Source organism: Diabrotica undecimpunctata, chromosome 4 (assembly GCF_040954645.1).
Source record: "Diabrotica undecimpunctata isolate CICGRU chromosome 4, icDiaUnde3, whole genome shotgun sequence".
Classification (NCBI taxonomy): domain Eukaryota; kingdom Metazoa; phylum Arthropoda; class Insecta; order Coleoptera; family Chrysomelidae; genus Diabrotica; species Diabrotica undecimpunctata.
The window spans coordinates 67,283,352-67,299,916 of record NC_092806.1 but is presented as its reverse complement, the minus strand read 5'-3'; the positions used below and the strand labels follow the sequence as shown (position 1 = coordinate 67,299,916).

The 16,565-nt window shown below is 36.1% G+C and overlaps 1 protein-coding gene across 2 annotated transcripts in view; it reads right to left on the bottom strand.

The window, feature by feature from the left end:
• Positions 1-16,565, bottom strand: part of LOC140439622 (NFX1-type zinc finger-containing protein 1-like) — a 209,497-nt gene that overhangs the window by 122,072 nt on the left and 70,860 nt on the right. For both annotated transcript variants that reach the window (XM_072529649.1, XM_072529650.1), the window contains one exon: positions 1,408-1,746. In XM_072529649.1, coding sequence (XP_072385750.1) covers positions 1,408-1,746 — 339 coding nt within the window. The remainder of the gene's footprint in view (positions 1-1,407; positions 1,747-16,565) is intronic.

Below are 16,565 nucleotides of genomic sequence, written 5' to 3'. Positions count from 1 at the left end.
GCGCTATCTCAGAGAGGACATTCCGAAGAATTAATAACATGAGTGAGGATGAAATAAATAAAGTAAGCAAGAGAAATCGTCGACATCCAAAAACTTCAGATTTGCACGAGTCAGTTAAACTTGCAATTGAAAATCTTATATATAATATGTATAAGCCAAAGAACATGTAACAGTTAGTGCTGTGTTACTAAAAATAAAAGACAAGGAACTGTGTGATGTTAGTTTAACAAGTTTGTGGGGAGTGCTGAAACATTTAGGATTTCGATATAAAAAGACAAATAATAGACAAGTATTGTGTTAACTCTCTAATGTTGTTTCAAAACAGTGGCACTTTTGAAGAAAATACATGAACAATAATAAAACGTCTGATAGTCCGAGGCAAGTTGTATTTTTAGATGAAACTTGGATTTTCGCTAAAGGAAATATGTCAAAATCATCCTGGCAAGATGGCACCACTAAATAATACAGGTGATTACCATGCAAATATGGATGCAAATATTTTTGAAGAATGGTTTGAAGAAAATTGTTAAAAAAATTGGAGTGACCATCCATAATAGTGTTGGGATAATGCATCCTACCACTCAAGAGTAGAAGAGAGATTTCCTTCACGCAGCTGGACAAAAGAAGAAATAAAGTTGTGGTGGACAGAAAAGAAAATTTATCACAGTGACATATTTTTAAAAATCGATTTACTTCAAAGGTGTGGAGAGCACAAAATTCAAAACAAATTTGTTACTGACCAAATGGCTCTTAAATATGACCATGAAGTTCTTCGACTTCCGCCCTACCATTGCTACTATAATGCAATTGAGTTAGTTTGGGATATAGCCAAAAATGTTTATGATAAACATGCATCCAAAACAACAGATGACGCTAGCTAATTATTACTTTCATAGAAACATGAAAATATCTAAAAAAAAACTAATAACTTTAGGCATTTTCGTTAGTGATATAAAATACAAGGTGATCCATTTAAAATGAGAAAATAATGTTCATGAATTTTGACTTTGTATTTGATATAACGAATGTTATCAAAATTACCCTTAGTGACCTAATATTAAAATATTAGTCACTCTATGAATTTATAAATCCTCTATAACAGCAACGATGCAGGGATATATATTGTATATACAGGGTGTTTCCAACTTCACATAAGAAAACTACAAATTGCAGTTATAATCGGCTATTTAGAAGGGGTATTGGATATTTTTATTAATAACCTTTTTATGTTTCGAAATTTCATTATTTTTCCAATTTCAAACTTTTTTATATAAAAAAATAGTGCTCTTGTCTAAAGTCCCTATCGCGTACAATTTTCAAGTAAAATCTATTTATACTCTTCATGTATCGATGCTTACGTTTTCATTGACTAAAAAAATAAATTTATTTCTAATTGCGAATACTTACATTTTGATTATTTTGCGCATTATTTACAGGTTTTCTTCTAAATCGTCTATTATGGCCTCCAAATAACCAGCCAATAATAGAATCATTTTCGACTTTTGCAAACCAAGATGTCTCATATTCTGGTACCACACCTGAAAACGCATCAAAAGCAATGACAGTGTCATACTTTGCGATTATATTTAATGATTCATTTATTGATTCGATATCTCGCCTCAGGTTCCTTACTACAAAATGTTTTTCAGAGACAGCTCTATTTGGAAAATCCATTAATCTTTTTCTATTCCGAATATTGTATTTACTTAAATTTTCATTTTTTGATTGTCCGCCTACACGAATAATCTAAAAAAAAAATGTATATTTAATAGAACTTTCATTATTCAAAATAAAGAGGGTGGAGGGCATTCCAGATAATAAATTTTCAGAGAGGGTTGTAGACTTACACACATACTTAAAACTTATTTCTACAACCCTGTTTGAAATGGACTCAAATGTGCAATTCATTCATCATTTGAACAAACTTTCAGTTAATATATAAAATTTAAGCCACAAAAATACTGTTAATCCGTATATTAAATATTTTTATAATTGAACAACTCCCCTTCGTTGGCTCAGTGAAGATGTTCGTTCAGTGGTAATGGAAACACCAAATAATAGTAGCAGAGTTTATTGTAGAGACGTACACTATGGGTGTAGACCCGGGATTACTTTGAGTAGAGACTGATGAAGTTGATCGTTGACGACTATCAAGTTCGTTGAGTGAATACTGATTGAATGCCTCTCTAGGCAAGAGATCTTAGTTTTATATAAACTTTAATTGGGTCAATATTTTCGCGGACCTCGCGTGACATGTGTATTTAATTTATGTAAATAGTTTAACTTTGTCAGCACTTTTGACTGATGTACAAATTATATTATTGATAATTGACCAAATGTGTATGTAACCTAATTAACTACGTGTGTGTATTTAATAACAAATAGATTCATTCGGTCTACTGGGTGATAAAATTATACTGTCCAATTTCGGATATGAATTCTAAAGATTTGATATTGGACATACTGCGGAATCGGGCAATCTGGCCCAAGTGTCAATACTCAAAGTTTACATATAAGTATTACATAACATAGTAAAATTCAAACATGATAAATTATAAATAGTTTAAGAATAATCAACAATCTTCCAACCGTACCCTAGCTATCAATGTCCGACTCTATCTCTAGATTAAAATTAGGGCAATTGGATGAAAATGTGGAAAGTGGGATGTCAACTTGGGAAGTCGACGGTACATTGTTGTGCCGATTACTAACTAATACAGGTACTTCCTGTTCGTTAGTCTGAGTTTGTGGATTCCCTGAACGACATAGTCGTGCAACAGGACGGTACTTCCATAACGTGAGTATCCCAATTATTACCATTATAGTAATGATCCCGGTAGCCACAAAATAATGCCAATTAGATTCGTGAATCGATCGCCACTGCGTATGCGTCATTTCTTGTTCCAGACTCTCCTCCTCAAGTAACACATGACGTAGCTCTCCTCCTGGTATGTCAAGGTAGGTGTTTAGAGGCGTGTTAAACTTGCGGGGTGTCCTCGCCACCAGTTGGGCCACGGGCGTGATTGGCGACTTCAGGTAACTCGTCACTGCTCTGTCCACCCCACTGCTAGTGGGGAGTAATGTAATATTTTTCGTTTGGGCGATACATTTGGGTGAAAGCTTCAGGAATGTGACTCGTTCCAGTACTCTTTCGTTCCGATTTCCATCGCAAATAATGGATATGTGTATCGTGACTGGCGTGATAACTAGCCAGAGGTTGGGAGTACCCATCTTACTCCATTGAGCTGTCTGTATTGTCCTGGCTACCACTGGACATGTGCTATTCTTAGATCGCTCATAAATTTCTTCAAGTATGCAGTTTGGTTGGGTATCCATGTTTCTTATAGCCGTTGGTGAGCACGCTATCTGCGCCTTTGTCAACAGTAAGCATATTTCTCTATCTTCCGCGGTCAATTCGAAGTAGTGCAGTGTGTTATAATCTACGACCAGTAGATTCCTTGGGGCGACAAATGTGCGCAACACCGACCCCTCAACGTTAAGTGGTATGGCCGTGACTTTGAGCATGCTGTACTTATTATTCCCTGTCACTATGAAGTAGCCGATGACTGTTATATATCTGTCGTCATGACTGACTTCTGTTTCTATAATGGGTTGTCGTCGTATTTCGACCCCTTGAGGCAGTATCTGCCCTGCTTTCCCTATTAATTTGGTTATTTCACCCGGTTTCACTATATCAATGAAGTGTCCGTGGTTATAGTGAAGGTTTAATATTCCCTCGTAAAATTGAGTATATTCGTTTATGAAGTCCATAACTTGTAATGCTATCGTTTGTATTCGTAACGTGCTATATTCGGTTTCTAGTTATTGTGCTTTGTCTTCTACTTCGTTAAGTCCTTTAGATATTTCTTGTAGACCTGTGATTAGTGCTTTGTTAAACTTGTTCATTTGCTTGTTTATCCTGTTCTCTGTGTGATTGATTGATGTTATTGTTTCTAACATTATCTTCGCCTGGTGCTGTGATCCCTTTATTAGCTCCTTTTGGTTATTATCTAATGCTTCAATGTTACTGTAGTCTTCGTCATTGACTCCAAATACTGAGGTTAATATTGTTCCTAATATTCCTTTTCTTTCCCTTCCTTTTATTTCTACTGTCAACCCCTCGCTTACTGACTCCGCCTTTCTTTGTCCTTTCTCTAACTTCTCTATTATATCCTTACAATTCACGATTTTTATCTCATGACACAGTTCTCGTACGCCTTGTATCATATTTCCTATTAGTTGGTGCTCTGTTCGAATTCTTCCTTTTTCGAGTAACACCTTTATTCGAAATGTTCCCCGGTCTATGACGACCTCTCCAAGGTCTTCTGTGAAAAATCCTGGTACCGGATTATATATTTTATACGGTTCTGCCTTTATGGGTTTTAACATCGTTAAAAACATTATAGCTACTAGTATTTTCTTCCATCTTAGTGCTGCTGCCTTCTTCGGCTTTTCCGGTTTTTCTTCTTCCAGTCGTATTAGCTTATGTATGGGTCTTTTAGTCAGTTTCCCGTTTGCCTTTCTCACTGTTACTACTCTGGTTAATCCCTCCGCTCCAGGGTGTTTCTGTTACCCTTGCTAATGGCCATCTGCCTGGAGGTGTATCCTCTTCTTTAATTATAACTATTTCTTCTTCTTTTATGTTAGGGTGCGCCTTATGCCATCTATTTCTCTGTTGTAATTGGTGCAGGTATTCCTGTTTCCAAATTTTCCAGAAGTCTCTTTTTATTTTCTCCACTAATCTCCACCTCGTCGGCATCTTCAAATAAGTCGTAAGCTCTTCTTCCCGATTTGGTGATATAATTTCTCTCCCTATAAGGAAGTGAGCTGGTGTCAGGGCTATTTTCCCTTCAGGGTCTTCTGATGACCCACATAATGGTCTCGAGTTCATACATGCTTCTATTTGTGCCAGCACCGTACTCAATTCTTCATATGTTAGAACTGTTTCCCCGATGATTCTTTTCAAGTGATATTTCATTATTCGCACTGCGCTCTCAAATAATCCTCCGAAATGTGGTGCATATGCAGGTATGACATGCCACTGGGTACCTAGTGCCAGTAATCCTTGTTTTATCTCGTCATCTATTTTTTGATTTTCTTTTTTCAACAAATTTGCTGTTCCTACGAATGTGGGTTCCGTTATCGCTGTATACGTTGTTGCACTGTCCTCTGCGTGCCGTAAATCTCTTGAACGCTGCGATGAATGCATCCGTAGACATATCGCTTACTACCTCAAGGTGTACTGCCTTCGTTGACAGACACACAAATACTGAGATGTAGCCCTTATAGCTCCTCTGTCCTCTGCCTCTCGTGGTACTTATTTTTATTGGCCCGGCATAATCTATCCCTGTGTTAGTAAAGGGATGACTCGGGTTCACTCTGTCTTTCGGTAGATCTCCCATTAATTGTTGTGCTGCTTGGCTTTTATACCTCCTGCACCTTAAACATTTTGCTAGATGATCTTTCACGGTTCTTCTGCCGTTGATTATCCAGTATTTCCTTTTTATGTACTGTAGTGTTTGTTGTAATCCGCTATGTAGATTTCTTGCGTGACTATCTGTTATAAGTAAATTTGTTAATGCACTATCCTTTGGCAAAATTATCGGATGTTTTTCTCCGTACTTTAGATTCGTGTGTCTCAGTCTTCCGGTGACTCTTAGAATTCCTTGTCTATCCAGGAATGGTACCAATGACCAAACCTAATTGCTGTTTCTTCTCCAGCTTATTTATTTCTTGTTTGAAGTAGGCGTGCTGTGTGTGCTTTATCACCTTTAATAGCGTTTCCTCTAATTCTTGGACTGTAAGCTGACTTTGTCCATTGTCTTTCTTTTTTCTGCATTTGTCTGCAAATCTCCTACAATATGAAAGTACTCTTCTCATTCTTTCTAAATTTGAGAATCTCTCGCATATGTCCTCCTTTATCGTTGTCGTGTGCACCGTTATTTTCGTTTTGACTTCCTCCTCATTTGTCTCTGGTATTTCTTCCTGCGTTAAAGTTTTGTTACTAGCCAGCCAAGTTGGTCCCTTCCACCATAGCTCTGCTTCTAATAATTCTGATGCGGTACTTCCACGTGAGAGGGTGTCCGCTGGATTTTCCTTTGTATCTACCTTATGCCAATTTTTCGGTCCTATAACGCCTCTTATTTCCTCTACTCTGTTGGCGACGAACATTTTCCACCTTTTTGATGATCCCCTTATCCAAGCCAGGGTTATCGTTGAGTCCGACCATGCATATACCTCAATGTTTTCCTTGTTCAATGCTTGTAGGGTTTTCTTCATTAAATTTGCTAGTAGTACCGCGGCACACAGCTCGAGCCTCGGTAACGTCGTTTTCCCTTTCAATGGTGCGACTTTCGATTTTGCTATCATTAGATTCGTTTTAATTTCTGGGCCTAATACCCTTGAGTAGATTACCGCTCCATATCCTTCCATGTAGTTCTACTCTGTTTGTCTTGCTTAAGTTGTTCCACCTGGGCAATGTTATTTTCTTCAGATTTACTAATTGCGCCTGGTATGTATTCCACCTGCTTTGTTGGTTGCTAGTTAATTCTTTATCCCAACTGGTCTTTTGCTCCCATAATTCCTGTATGAACATTTTCGCCTGAATTACTACAGGTGCTATCCATCCCAGTGGGTCGTATAGTTTTGCTACTTCTGACAGTACGTGTCTTTTCGTTATTTTCTTTGCCGTCGTTATCCCTATTTTGAATGTGATTATATCCTCTTTAGGTGACCAGTGTATTCCTAACGTTTTCCGTACTTCTTCTTGTTTGAATGCCTTGGAGTCTACGTTCCTCATATCCTCCGGTACGTTCTCCATTATTTTTTCTTCGTTGCTCAACCATTTTCTAAGAATGAAACCTCCTTTTCTGAACAGTTGTATTAATTCCTTTTGGGCTGTTTCTGCTTCCTGCACTGTCTCAGCTCCTCCTAGTATATCGTCTACATACATGTTTTCTTTTACAATTTTCGATGCCAACGGGAACCTCGCTCCTTCGTCTTCTTGTAATTGTTGTATTGTTCTTAACGCTAAAAGGGGTGCTGCGGCCGTGCCGTATGTCACCGTCGTTAAGTTATACTCTTGTATGTGGTCCTTTGTGTCCTTTCTCCACAAAATTTTTTGATATTTTTGGTCTTCTTCTGCCATTCTGATTTGTCTAAACATTTTTTCCAGATCCGCTGAGTATGCTACCTTATTGGATCTCCATCGTAATAGTATATTTGTCAAATCTTGTTGTAATTTCGGCCCTGTGTGCATAATATCATTCAGGCTTACTGCCGATGAGCTTTTGCTTGATGCATCAAACACGGCTCTTATTTTCGTTGTAGTACTGTCCTCTTTTCTCACTGGATGATGAGGTAAGTAGTACCCATCTCCCTGGTTTTCTGCTATTACCATATGACCTTGGTTTTCATAATCTTCCATGAATTGTCTGTAATTCGCTTCTAACTGTTTGTCTTTTGCAAACTTCCTTTCTAGTTGCATCAATCTGGCGAATGCTTGCTGTTTAGATTCTCCTAACTTTGCGACGTCTTCCCTAAACGGAATTTTTACTTCGTATCTCCCTTCTTCATTCCTTTTTACAGTCTGTCGATACAATTCTTCACATTCTTGTTCTTCCACTGAGAAACTTGTGTCCTGATTTACTTCTTCTAATTCCCAGAAGTTCTTTATTTGTACGTCCATTTCATGTCTTGGTATCATACAGCATACTTCTGCTTTTATATTCTCCCTTTCTCGTGCTATTCCCGAAACTATCCATCCTAGTTTGGTGTTTTGACTCAGGAGTCCATTACTTATTCTGTGCATCCCTTCTGTCAATATGTAACTGTATTCTTTTACTCCTAGTAGTAAGTCTATCTTCCCTACCTTGTAATATCTTGGATCTGCCAGTATTGCATTTTTCTCGTTATAGTCCGGTAGAATTATATCCTGTTCCGGTAAATTCCTTGTTATCTTCGGTAGTACTAGTGCTTCTATTTCCATCTCGAAGTCACTTTCGTAATGAGTTTCGATTATAAGTTTCATACTCCAGTTGGCTGTTTTTTCTCCTGACGAGCCTATCCCGGATATGGTCGCCTGTATGGGCTTCCTTGTTGTTCCTAGCGTCGTCGCAGCTTGTTCCGTTATAAATGCGCATTGTGACCCTTGGTCGATTAGTGCTCTCATTATGTGTGAATCTCCTTTCGCATCTCTTATGCGTACCACAGCTGTCGCTAGTAATGCTTTACCTTCCTTATGGCTTGCACAGTTTACTGAATTCAGCCCTCTTTGTTGGTCGTTGCTATTCCTAGGCCCATTGGTATCTTGTGTATTTTCTCGCCTTCCGTTATTTTGTTCTCTGGCGTTGTATGGATTATTATTTCCTCCTCTGTACCTATCAGCTTGGTACCCGTTTCTTCTATTGTTGGAATCTCTTCCATTTCTTTCTTGTGTTTGTTCTCCTTTCGTTCCATTGGAGTTTCTTTTGTTGCTTGTGTTTCCTTTTTCATAATGCAACATATGGTGGTGGTCTCCGCCACAGTGTCTGCACCTATATTGTGAATAACATTGTTTTTCTTTTTTATGTGCTAGGCAGTTTGTACACAATCCTTTTTCTTTTATCATCCTGTTCCGGTCTCTTACATTGAGTTCCTGAAATTCTCTGCAGTTCGGTACTCCGTGATCTCCGTTGCATATCACGCAATGTGTTCTTGGTTTCCTAAGAGATCCTCCTTGCTTCTCTTGTCTTTTTTCTGACTCCAGCAGTTCCAGTGTCTGAAATCTTCGCTGTAAGAATGTTTGTGTCGATTTGTACGTCGGTATCTCTCTACTGTCTCCAATGTGGTTTTCGTACAGCCTCCTAGTTTCATTGTCCCATTTCGTTATGATAATTCGGGCTATCAATGGGCTCCACGCTTTCGTGTCTGTTCCTAACCCTCCTATGGCTTCCAGACTTTCGTGGAAGGTGTCATGTAGTGATTTCAATGCTCTAGCAGAAGATTCCTTTATTTCCTGCGCTAGTAGCATCCTGTCTATTAATTTAAACAATATCATCCTTGGGTTCTCATACCTATCTTTTAGCATGTTCCAGGCCACTTCGTAGTTGGCCTCGGATATGTTTAAGTGTTGTATCATTCTGTTGGCTTCCCCTCTTACTTGAGTTTTTAGGTACTGCATTTTTTCTGCGTTTGATAACTGATCGTTTTCATGTATTACTTTAGTAAACAGATCGTGGAAAGTTCTCCACGTTTCATATCTGTCTTCATACACAGGGATTTTTACCTGCGGCAATGTCACACCGTCCCTCCTCTGTGTGCTTTCTGGCCGTTGCATTCCTGTCCTTATTTTCTTTAAAACTTCCCTGACTTTCCTCTTTAGATGATTTATTCTCTCTACTTCTCCATTATCTGTAGCGTCTAGTTCCTAATTTACTGCTGCTTCAATCATTAGTGTATTCACCTTTTCCATGTATTCTCTTAACTCTGACTGCAATTCTTCATCCTCCTGCAAGTCTTGTTCATTTTCTGGCCGTAATAATTCCTCGATTCTTTGTTTTCTTATCTGTATCTCCTTTACTCTCGGTGCTTTTCCTCTTTTCAGCACCCTTCCATATTCTTCCAACAGGGTTTTCCACTCAATGTATATCTTAAATACCTGATCATAGTATTTTGTTTCAAAATATTTTTCTTTCGTTATACCCCCTTCTAGCAGCTTTTCGTGGTTATTTAAAAATTTTGCCCAATATTCTTCTAATTTTTCCTGTCTATCCCGGATGTATTGTTGATTTTTCCGACATTGGGAATCCTTTTTTGTATTTGAAACGAGTTTCGTTATTTCTGTTCCTAATTCCGCTTGCTTAACGTATATGCTTTCCATAATTATTCTTATAAATTTTTACATTCAGCGGTAAATATATTAGACAATACGAAATGTACGTTATTTATTAAATAAGTATACCTGTATTATAACACTTTCTTTTCTATCGGAATGTGCAATTTAGCGAAATATGAGTTTGACCTTGCCTGCTGTGCTATTCTTTGTACTGAGGTAGGTCAAGATGTAATCCACACACTCTTATAATGATATATATACATATATATATATATTGTTATCAAAATAAATGAAATTATTTGCTACGTAATTATTTTAATTTTTCGAAATAAAGTATTTAATTGAATTAAAAGCAAGCTATATGTATGAACGTTTCTTTTTTCAAATTGTCATACAAAATTACTGTTTAGTAAGTTATAGTTGTGAATGACGTTTATTTTTTGTTTTATCAATTCTCTGTATTATTTAAATGGTATACATTCTAAAGTACATTATTATACGATTGATAGAGTGGAGATTGTTGTTCTAAATTGTTAAATTGTAATAAAAAAAAACTTGTTAAATTGTAAGATTGTAAAAGTTGGAAGATTTTGTAATTATTCAAAAACTTACGGTTTTTTGTGTTCTTAGACGTTGAGGATCCCTCGCTTCTGGTGGGTTCTGCAATCGGTCCTGTCCTTTGGCTGCTCTGCGGCTCTAGTATGGCTCTCGGCTTTGGTACTGCTCTCGGCACTAGTATGGCTCTCGGCTTTGGTACTGCTCTCGGCTCTAGTATGGCTCTCGGCTTTGGTACTGCCTCGGCTCTAGTATGGCTCTCGGCTTTGGTACTGCTCTCGGCACTAGTATGGCTCTCGGCTTTGGTACTGCTCTCGGCTCTAGTGTGGCTCTCGGCTTTGGTACTGCTCTCGGCTCTAGTATGGCTCTCAGCTTTGGTACTGCTCTCGGCTCTAGTGTGGCTCTCGGCTTTGGTACTGCTCTCGGCTCTAGTGTGGCTCTCGGCTTTGGTACTGCTCTCGGCTCTAGTGTGGCTCTCGGCTTTGGTATGGCTCTCGTTCTCCCGGGTCTAGTGGTCTCTCTCTGCTACTGAGGGTGTTGCTGGCGTGGACTGTATAGGATCTCTCAAACTTCCTTGAAGTATTCTGTTTCTCGATAGGACCATGAACAAATCCCCTTCGTTGGCTCAGTGAAGATGTTCGTTCAGTTGTAATGGAAACACCAAATAATAGTAGCAGAGTTTATTGTAGAGACGTACACTATGGGTGTAGACCCGGGATTACTTTGAGTAGAGACTGCTGAAGTTGATCGTTGACGACTATCAAGCTCGTTGAGTGAATATTGATTGAATGCCTCTCTAGGCAAGAGATCTTAGTTTTATATAAACTTTAATTGGGTCAATATTTTCGCGGACCTCGCGTGACATTTGCGTGTATTTAATTTATGTAAATAGTTTAACTTTGTCAGCACTTTTGACTGATGTACAAATTATATTAATGATAATTGACCAAATGTGTATGTAACCTAATTAACTACGTGTGTGTATTTAATAACAAATAGATTCATTCGGTCTACTGGGTGATAAAATTATACTGTCCAATTTCGGATATGAATTCTAAAGATTTGATATTGGACAATAATAATAGATTAACATCAATTATATTATGATAATGGATTGATAATCAAGACAATTCCATATATAAAATATATTTAGAAATATATTGTTACGATAAATATCATGGCCTACAAAACTGTAAATATATTATGACTAATTCTGTTTTTGTTGTAGAAATTTCGGCGAAGCATCTAGACCCAAATTATGATGAATCATCCGACTCGGGGTTTCCAGGTAGGCCGAATAAGACCGGTCTGAGCTTCTGGTTACTTCGATGGGAGATCGCCGCTGTTCTCGAATAACAGGATTTTATATTTATAGAGGAATTTTGTTATGAAGAGGGTCAGTTAATTTTGAAGAAGATTCGCGGACGCGATTTTAATTGTTACGTTCGTCTATATAAATTATGTATTATTAGTTAAATAAATTGATATGAATTATCGTGCTTTTTAATAAATTAAAATAAGAACAATATAATAAATTAATAAAGACATTATAAATTAAATAAAGACATAGCAGTTAAATAAATTCACAACAATATTTTACACTGACACTTCTAATAATTTATTTTTCAGAAATAAGTTATTAGAAGTGACAGTGTAAAGTCCAAACTAGGGTTGCGCAATATTATTTGAAAAAAAAATTGGGTAAATTAAAAAAAATTGGAGTATATTTGCCAAATTGGCAACACTAACATACCAGGTCCTGACAAGATCCACAGGAACTGTGTGTAACAACAATTTTCTTATTAAGAAACCAAATATTCAACGCTTTTCTTAAACGCTGTTATTTTTCAAACGCTTCGAAGGTATAGAACACTATCATGCTCCATAAACAGAGAAAAATTTCTAATTCGACTTTCGAGTAAAGGAATTTTGGGATTCCCTTGCTTTATTCTTTCATTTACGGAATTTCAAGTTTTTTAGCCTACTGTTGGGTATTTAAACGTTCTGGTGTTACGTTTTAAAATTTTAACTATCGAAACAAAATACACTGTTACACACATAAATTTTTGTTTGTTCTTTTCTGATTTATGGTTGTTTTTTAGAACATCTTAAATAAAAAACTTTTCTTTTTTTACAAAAAATGTATTGAAATTAACAATATAACATCATAAATCTAAACATCTAAACAAACTAACATTATAAATTAATGACGAAATTGAAATTTTTAAAGTTGAAGAAAATACTAGTACCGTATACTAGTATCGAGTATTACCTCCTCTGGCATTTATTACTGCTTGACAACGATCTCTCATACCGAGAATAATCGTTCTGATTTCTTCTTGATCAATTTGAAACGAGTCCGTCACTTCAATAATCCTTTAAACATTTTTAAATACAATTTTTAAATTCATTATCTCATTAATATTTCTTAATTTTGAAATTCTAAGTTGGTATTAAACAGCGACCCAGCGGCTGTTTTAGGCAGACCTTCTTATCCGACTAACAAGTAAGAATTAGCGCGCATTCTGGACTCAACTTTGGACAAAGGAAGTTCGTTGAACTAAAATAAGTAGGCGGCAATAGACGAGCTAAATTTGTTTTAACAAAAGTATTTTTTTTTTGGGAAGAAGATAAGAAAGTTTTAGTTTGTTTTTAGTGTATACCATTTGAGTTATAGCCACTCTTAGCCGGTAAGTGGATTCAATTATCAATAAAAATTATAAAAACCATCAGCCATTTTGATTCCTATATTGTCATGTTTCCTTTGATAGTCGATATATATATATATATATATATATATATATATATATATATATATATATATATATATATATATATATATATATATATATATCTGTAACTTTTCATATCATTTCATTAAGAAATATTCTACGTCTAAATCGAAATTTAGAAGATAAAATCATATGTCCAATTTCTATTTTACTTTCCGGCCTTAAACAAACATATAATTATATATTTATTAAGACTATCTATAAAAATATTCTATCTTATACCGTTCTTTATATTATAAAATAGATCCATAGCATGCGTTTTCGTCTATAAAATTATCTATTTAATTAATTTACTTAAAATATTGTCAAACCATGCGAAGGTCACACTATTTACAAAATCATTAAAGCTTTTTGTTGCCAGTAACTTTTTTTACCGTATCTTTCAAGGTTAATAAACCTTGTGTTTTTCCCTACTTTTTATTAAGAGTAAGGAGGAACGCTAACACAAATGTTATTTTAGCCTACTTCAGAAGTTCAGTCCAGAATCAAGAATTCATCATTTTTATTTTTGTTGGGGATTATAATTAGAAAAGAAATTGAGTTATTCCCTACTGGGTTGGCACTTCTGCCGTCTTCCCGAGCTGTTCCATCAGAGATCCAGGTCTCATATAAGACTTCCCGGATAACTTCAGGGAACCAGTTGGAAATACCACCTTAGAGTGTGGAACACAGCTAATTTGTATTAATTCTTGTTATCAATTTTAATAATCTTTATATACTATTTTTTTTTTTGTTTAAGTTTAAATCCTACTACTTAGACTAATAATAAAGACCCGTCATTTTTTTAAAATAATTTTAAATAACGTTTAAGGACTAATTGTCAATTACAGGTTGAGTTTTTAAATACTCCCTTTCAACTCTGTTGTACGGTTTTATGTGTACACATTTAATCAGGGAGTTACCTGCCAAATTACCTTTTTAAGCCATATCATTAAAATTTTCTTATATTTTAGTATTTGTAAATTCAGATCATCAAGTATCAGTTGTGTATAACCAAGGAATTTATTCTTTTTGTATATAAGTAACTAGGTTGACTGACTGTACATAATTGGTTGTGGGTAGTTATAAAAAAAAATTAGACTGTATATATTTGGATAGGGATTAAATTTTTGGTGAAAACTAAATATTTCAATTAATATCTGTTTCCCTTTTTATTTCAGCAAACAGCTTTACAAGATACCGTGGAAAGTATATGTTAATACTTTCCTGGCGCCCACTCAAAGTTTGGAGCAACTTCTATAATCATTTTTATTTACATTAGTTATATATACTGTTTATTACCTTGTCTTCATTTTCTTATTCTACGGTCTCTGTAGGGCATGCAAATTGGCCGAATCCTGTTTTGACTGTCAAGTAGTCACTCTCCGGCACCTTCTGCTAACCAGCTTTAAATTATTTGTTACCTTTACATTACTCCAAATACTTGTGTTACATTACACATACACATTTTTATTACATTGGCATCCTAAACCTCGCAGTCCCACATTTTTTGTTACAAATTTAAACCCAAATTTCAACCAACCGCAAAAACAGTTCATCTAATGTGTTTGGTGCATTAGGTAGTTGTCGTAGTCGTCTACCTATGATGTCCCAAACATGTTCTATTGGGTTGAGGTCAGGACTTCTCGCAGGCCAATCCATGGCTGGAATTTCAACCTCCTGACGATATGAAATTATCCCCAATAAATGGTGCAAATGGCACGACATGCTCTTCTAAAATGTCTGTTATATACCCCTGCGATGTAAGCCGACTGCGATCTATTCTAGCTAATTCCATACGAGTCTCTAAATTAATCCCACCCCACACCATTACCGAACCGCCGCCAGACTGTACAGTCCCTACGGTGACTGTGCGTAGCGTTCCCCAGGCCTTCTATACACTCGGTTTCTCCTGTCATCAGAAAAAAGACTAACTGGATTCATCGGTGAACAATATTCTTCCCCAATCGTCATTATTCCAATCAACATGTTCACGAGAAAAATGCAATCTTTGCCTTCTCTGGTCAATAATGGGCCAATTGGTGCCCTTCCAGGGTGTAGGTCGTTTTTGGCAAGTCTTCTTCTAATCGTATTTTGGCTGATTCTAAAGTTATAACGAGAAGTACTGGTAACAAACCTTTGTCTCAGTGTACGAAGTGTCAAAAACCCGGTCTTGATTAGGAGTTGTAACTCTTCTACGGCCTTGACCGGGTTTTCTCGAGTTACTTCCAGTAACAGAAAAACGTGTTAACACTCTTGAAGACTGGGTGACGTTAAAACGTTCAGCGAGTTCTACTCGAGTGTATCCTTCTTCGCGAAGAGTAACGATTCTAAAACAGTCACTTTCTGACAAATTTCGATTTTCTTGCTTCTGGTTGTTCATTTCGAAGAAAAAACACTTAATAAACTTGAAAAACTCCTTTAAACGTTCAGCACAACGTAATCCAACCCAACTAAATTCGAAATAAAATGAAGCACAATTAGCATGTTTTTAATTTTTTTTGCAAAAAAACGGTAAAAACATCAGCGTTTCTTTACCGTTCTTTCGATAAATTTTACAATATACCGGGGGTAATAATAATATATTAGCACAAAAATCGAAACATTAAAATTATTTGATTTACCAGGGTTTTTAAAATTATGCGTTAATTTTGGAGCGCAGTGTATTATTTCTGTCAATAGGATTACTCCACTCTTCCATAATATGCCAAAGTCATTGCAGGAAACATATTGTGTCCTAATATCTTCCATATAAGTTATATTTGGGTAGTAGCCTTTTTAATCTGGTTTACTTAATTGGTTTTGTATAGATCACCCTCGATGGAGATATCGGTCTTGACTTATGGTATAGAACTTGGGTACATTGGAGTGTTGCTGTAGGAATATTTTGTGTGGTTGTCAAGTTCATGCTGTATTTTACGGGAGATATTTCCACGCCACCATTCCACATACAGACTGTAATGATTCCTAAAGCCGTCATGACGAATTATAACATCAGTATAATTTGTAGGCCTTAAACCACTTAATCGATAGGAGTAGCCACTATTTATTGGTGATTAATACGATGTAGAAAACTAGATGAACATGTACCCTAATTTTAATAAAACCCTTCTGGCCAGAGGTTAGTACATGGTCCATATTGTATAGAATTTTTCACATAGAAAAGAGTGCACACCATTCAAGATTTACGACGTCAGAACCCACAGCGTTGCCAAAACATCCGAATAGTTAATAAGTGAGGAATTTTCAAAACGTCAAATATTAAGGAATACACTAGTTAATTGGATTTTTAAAATGAAGAAAATAATCACATTTTTAAAATTTTATTTTTCACTTTTCAATAATGTTAAAAACGAGATACGTTTAATTCATAATATTATCAAATATCACATAAAAATATATAATTTTAAATACATTTAAACCTC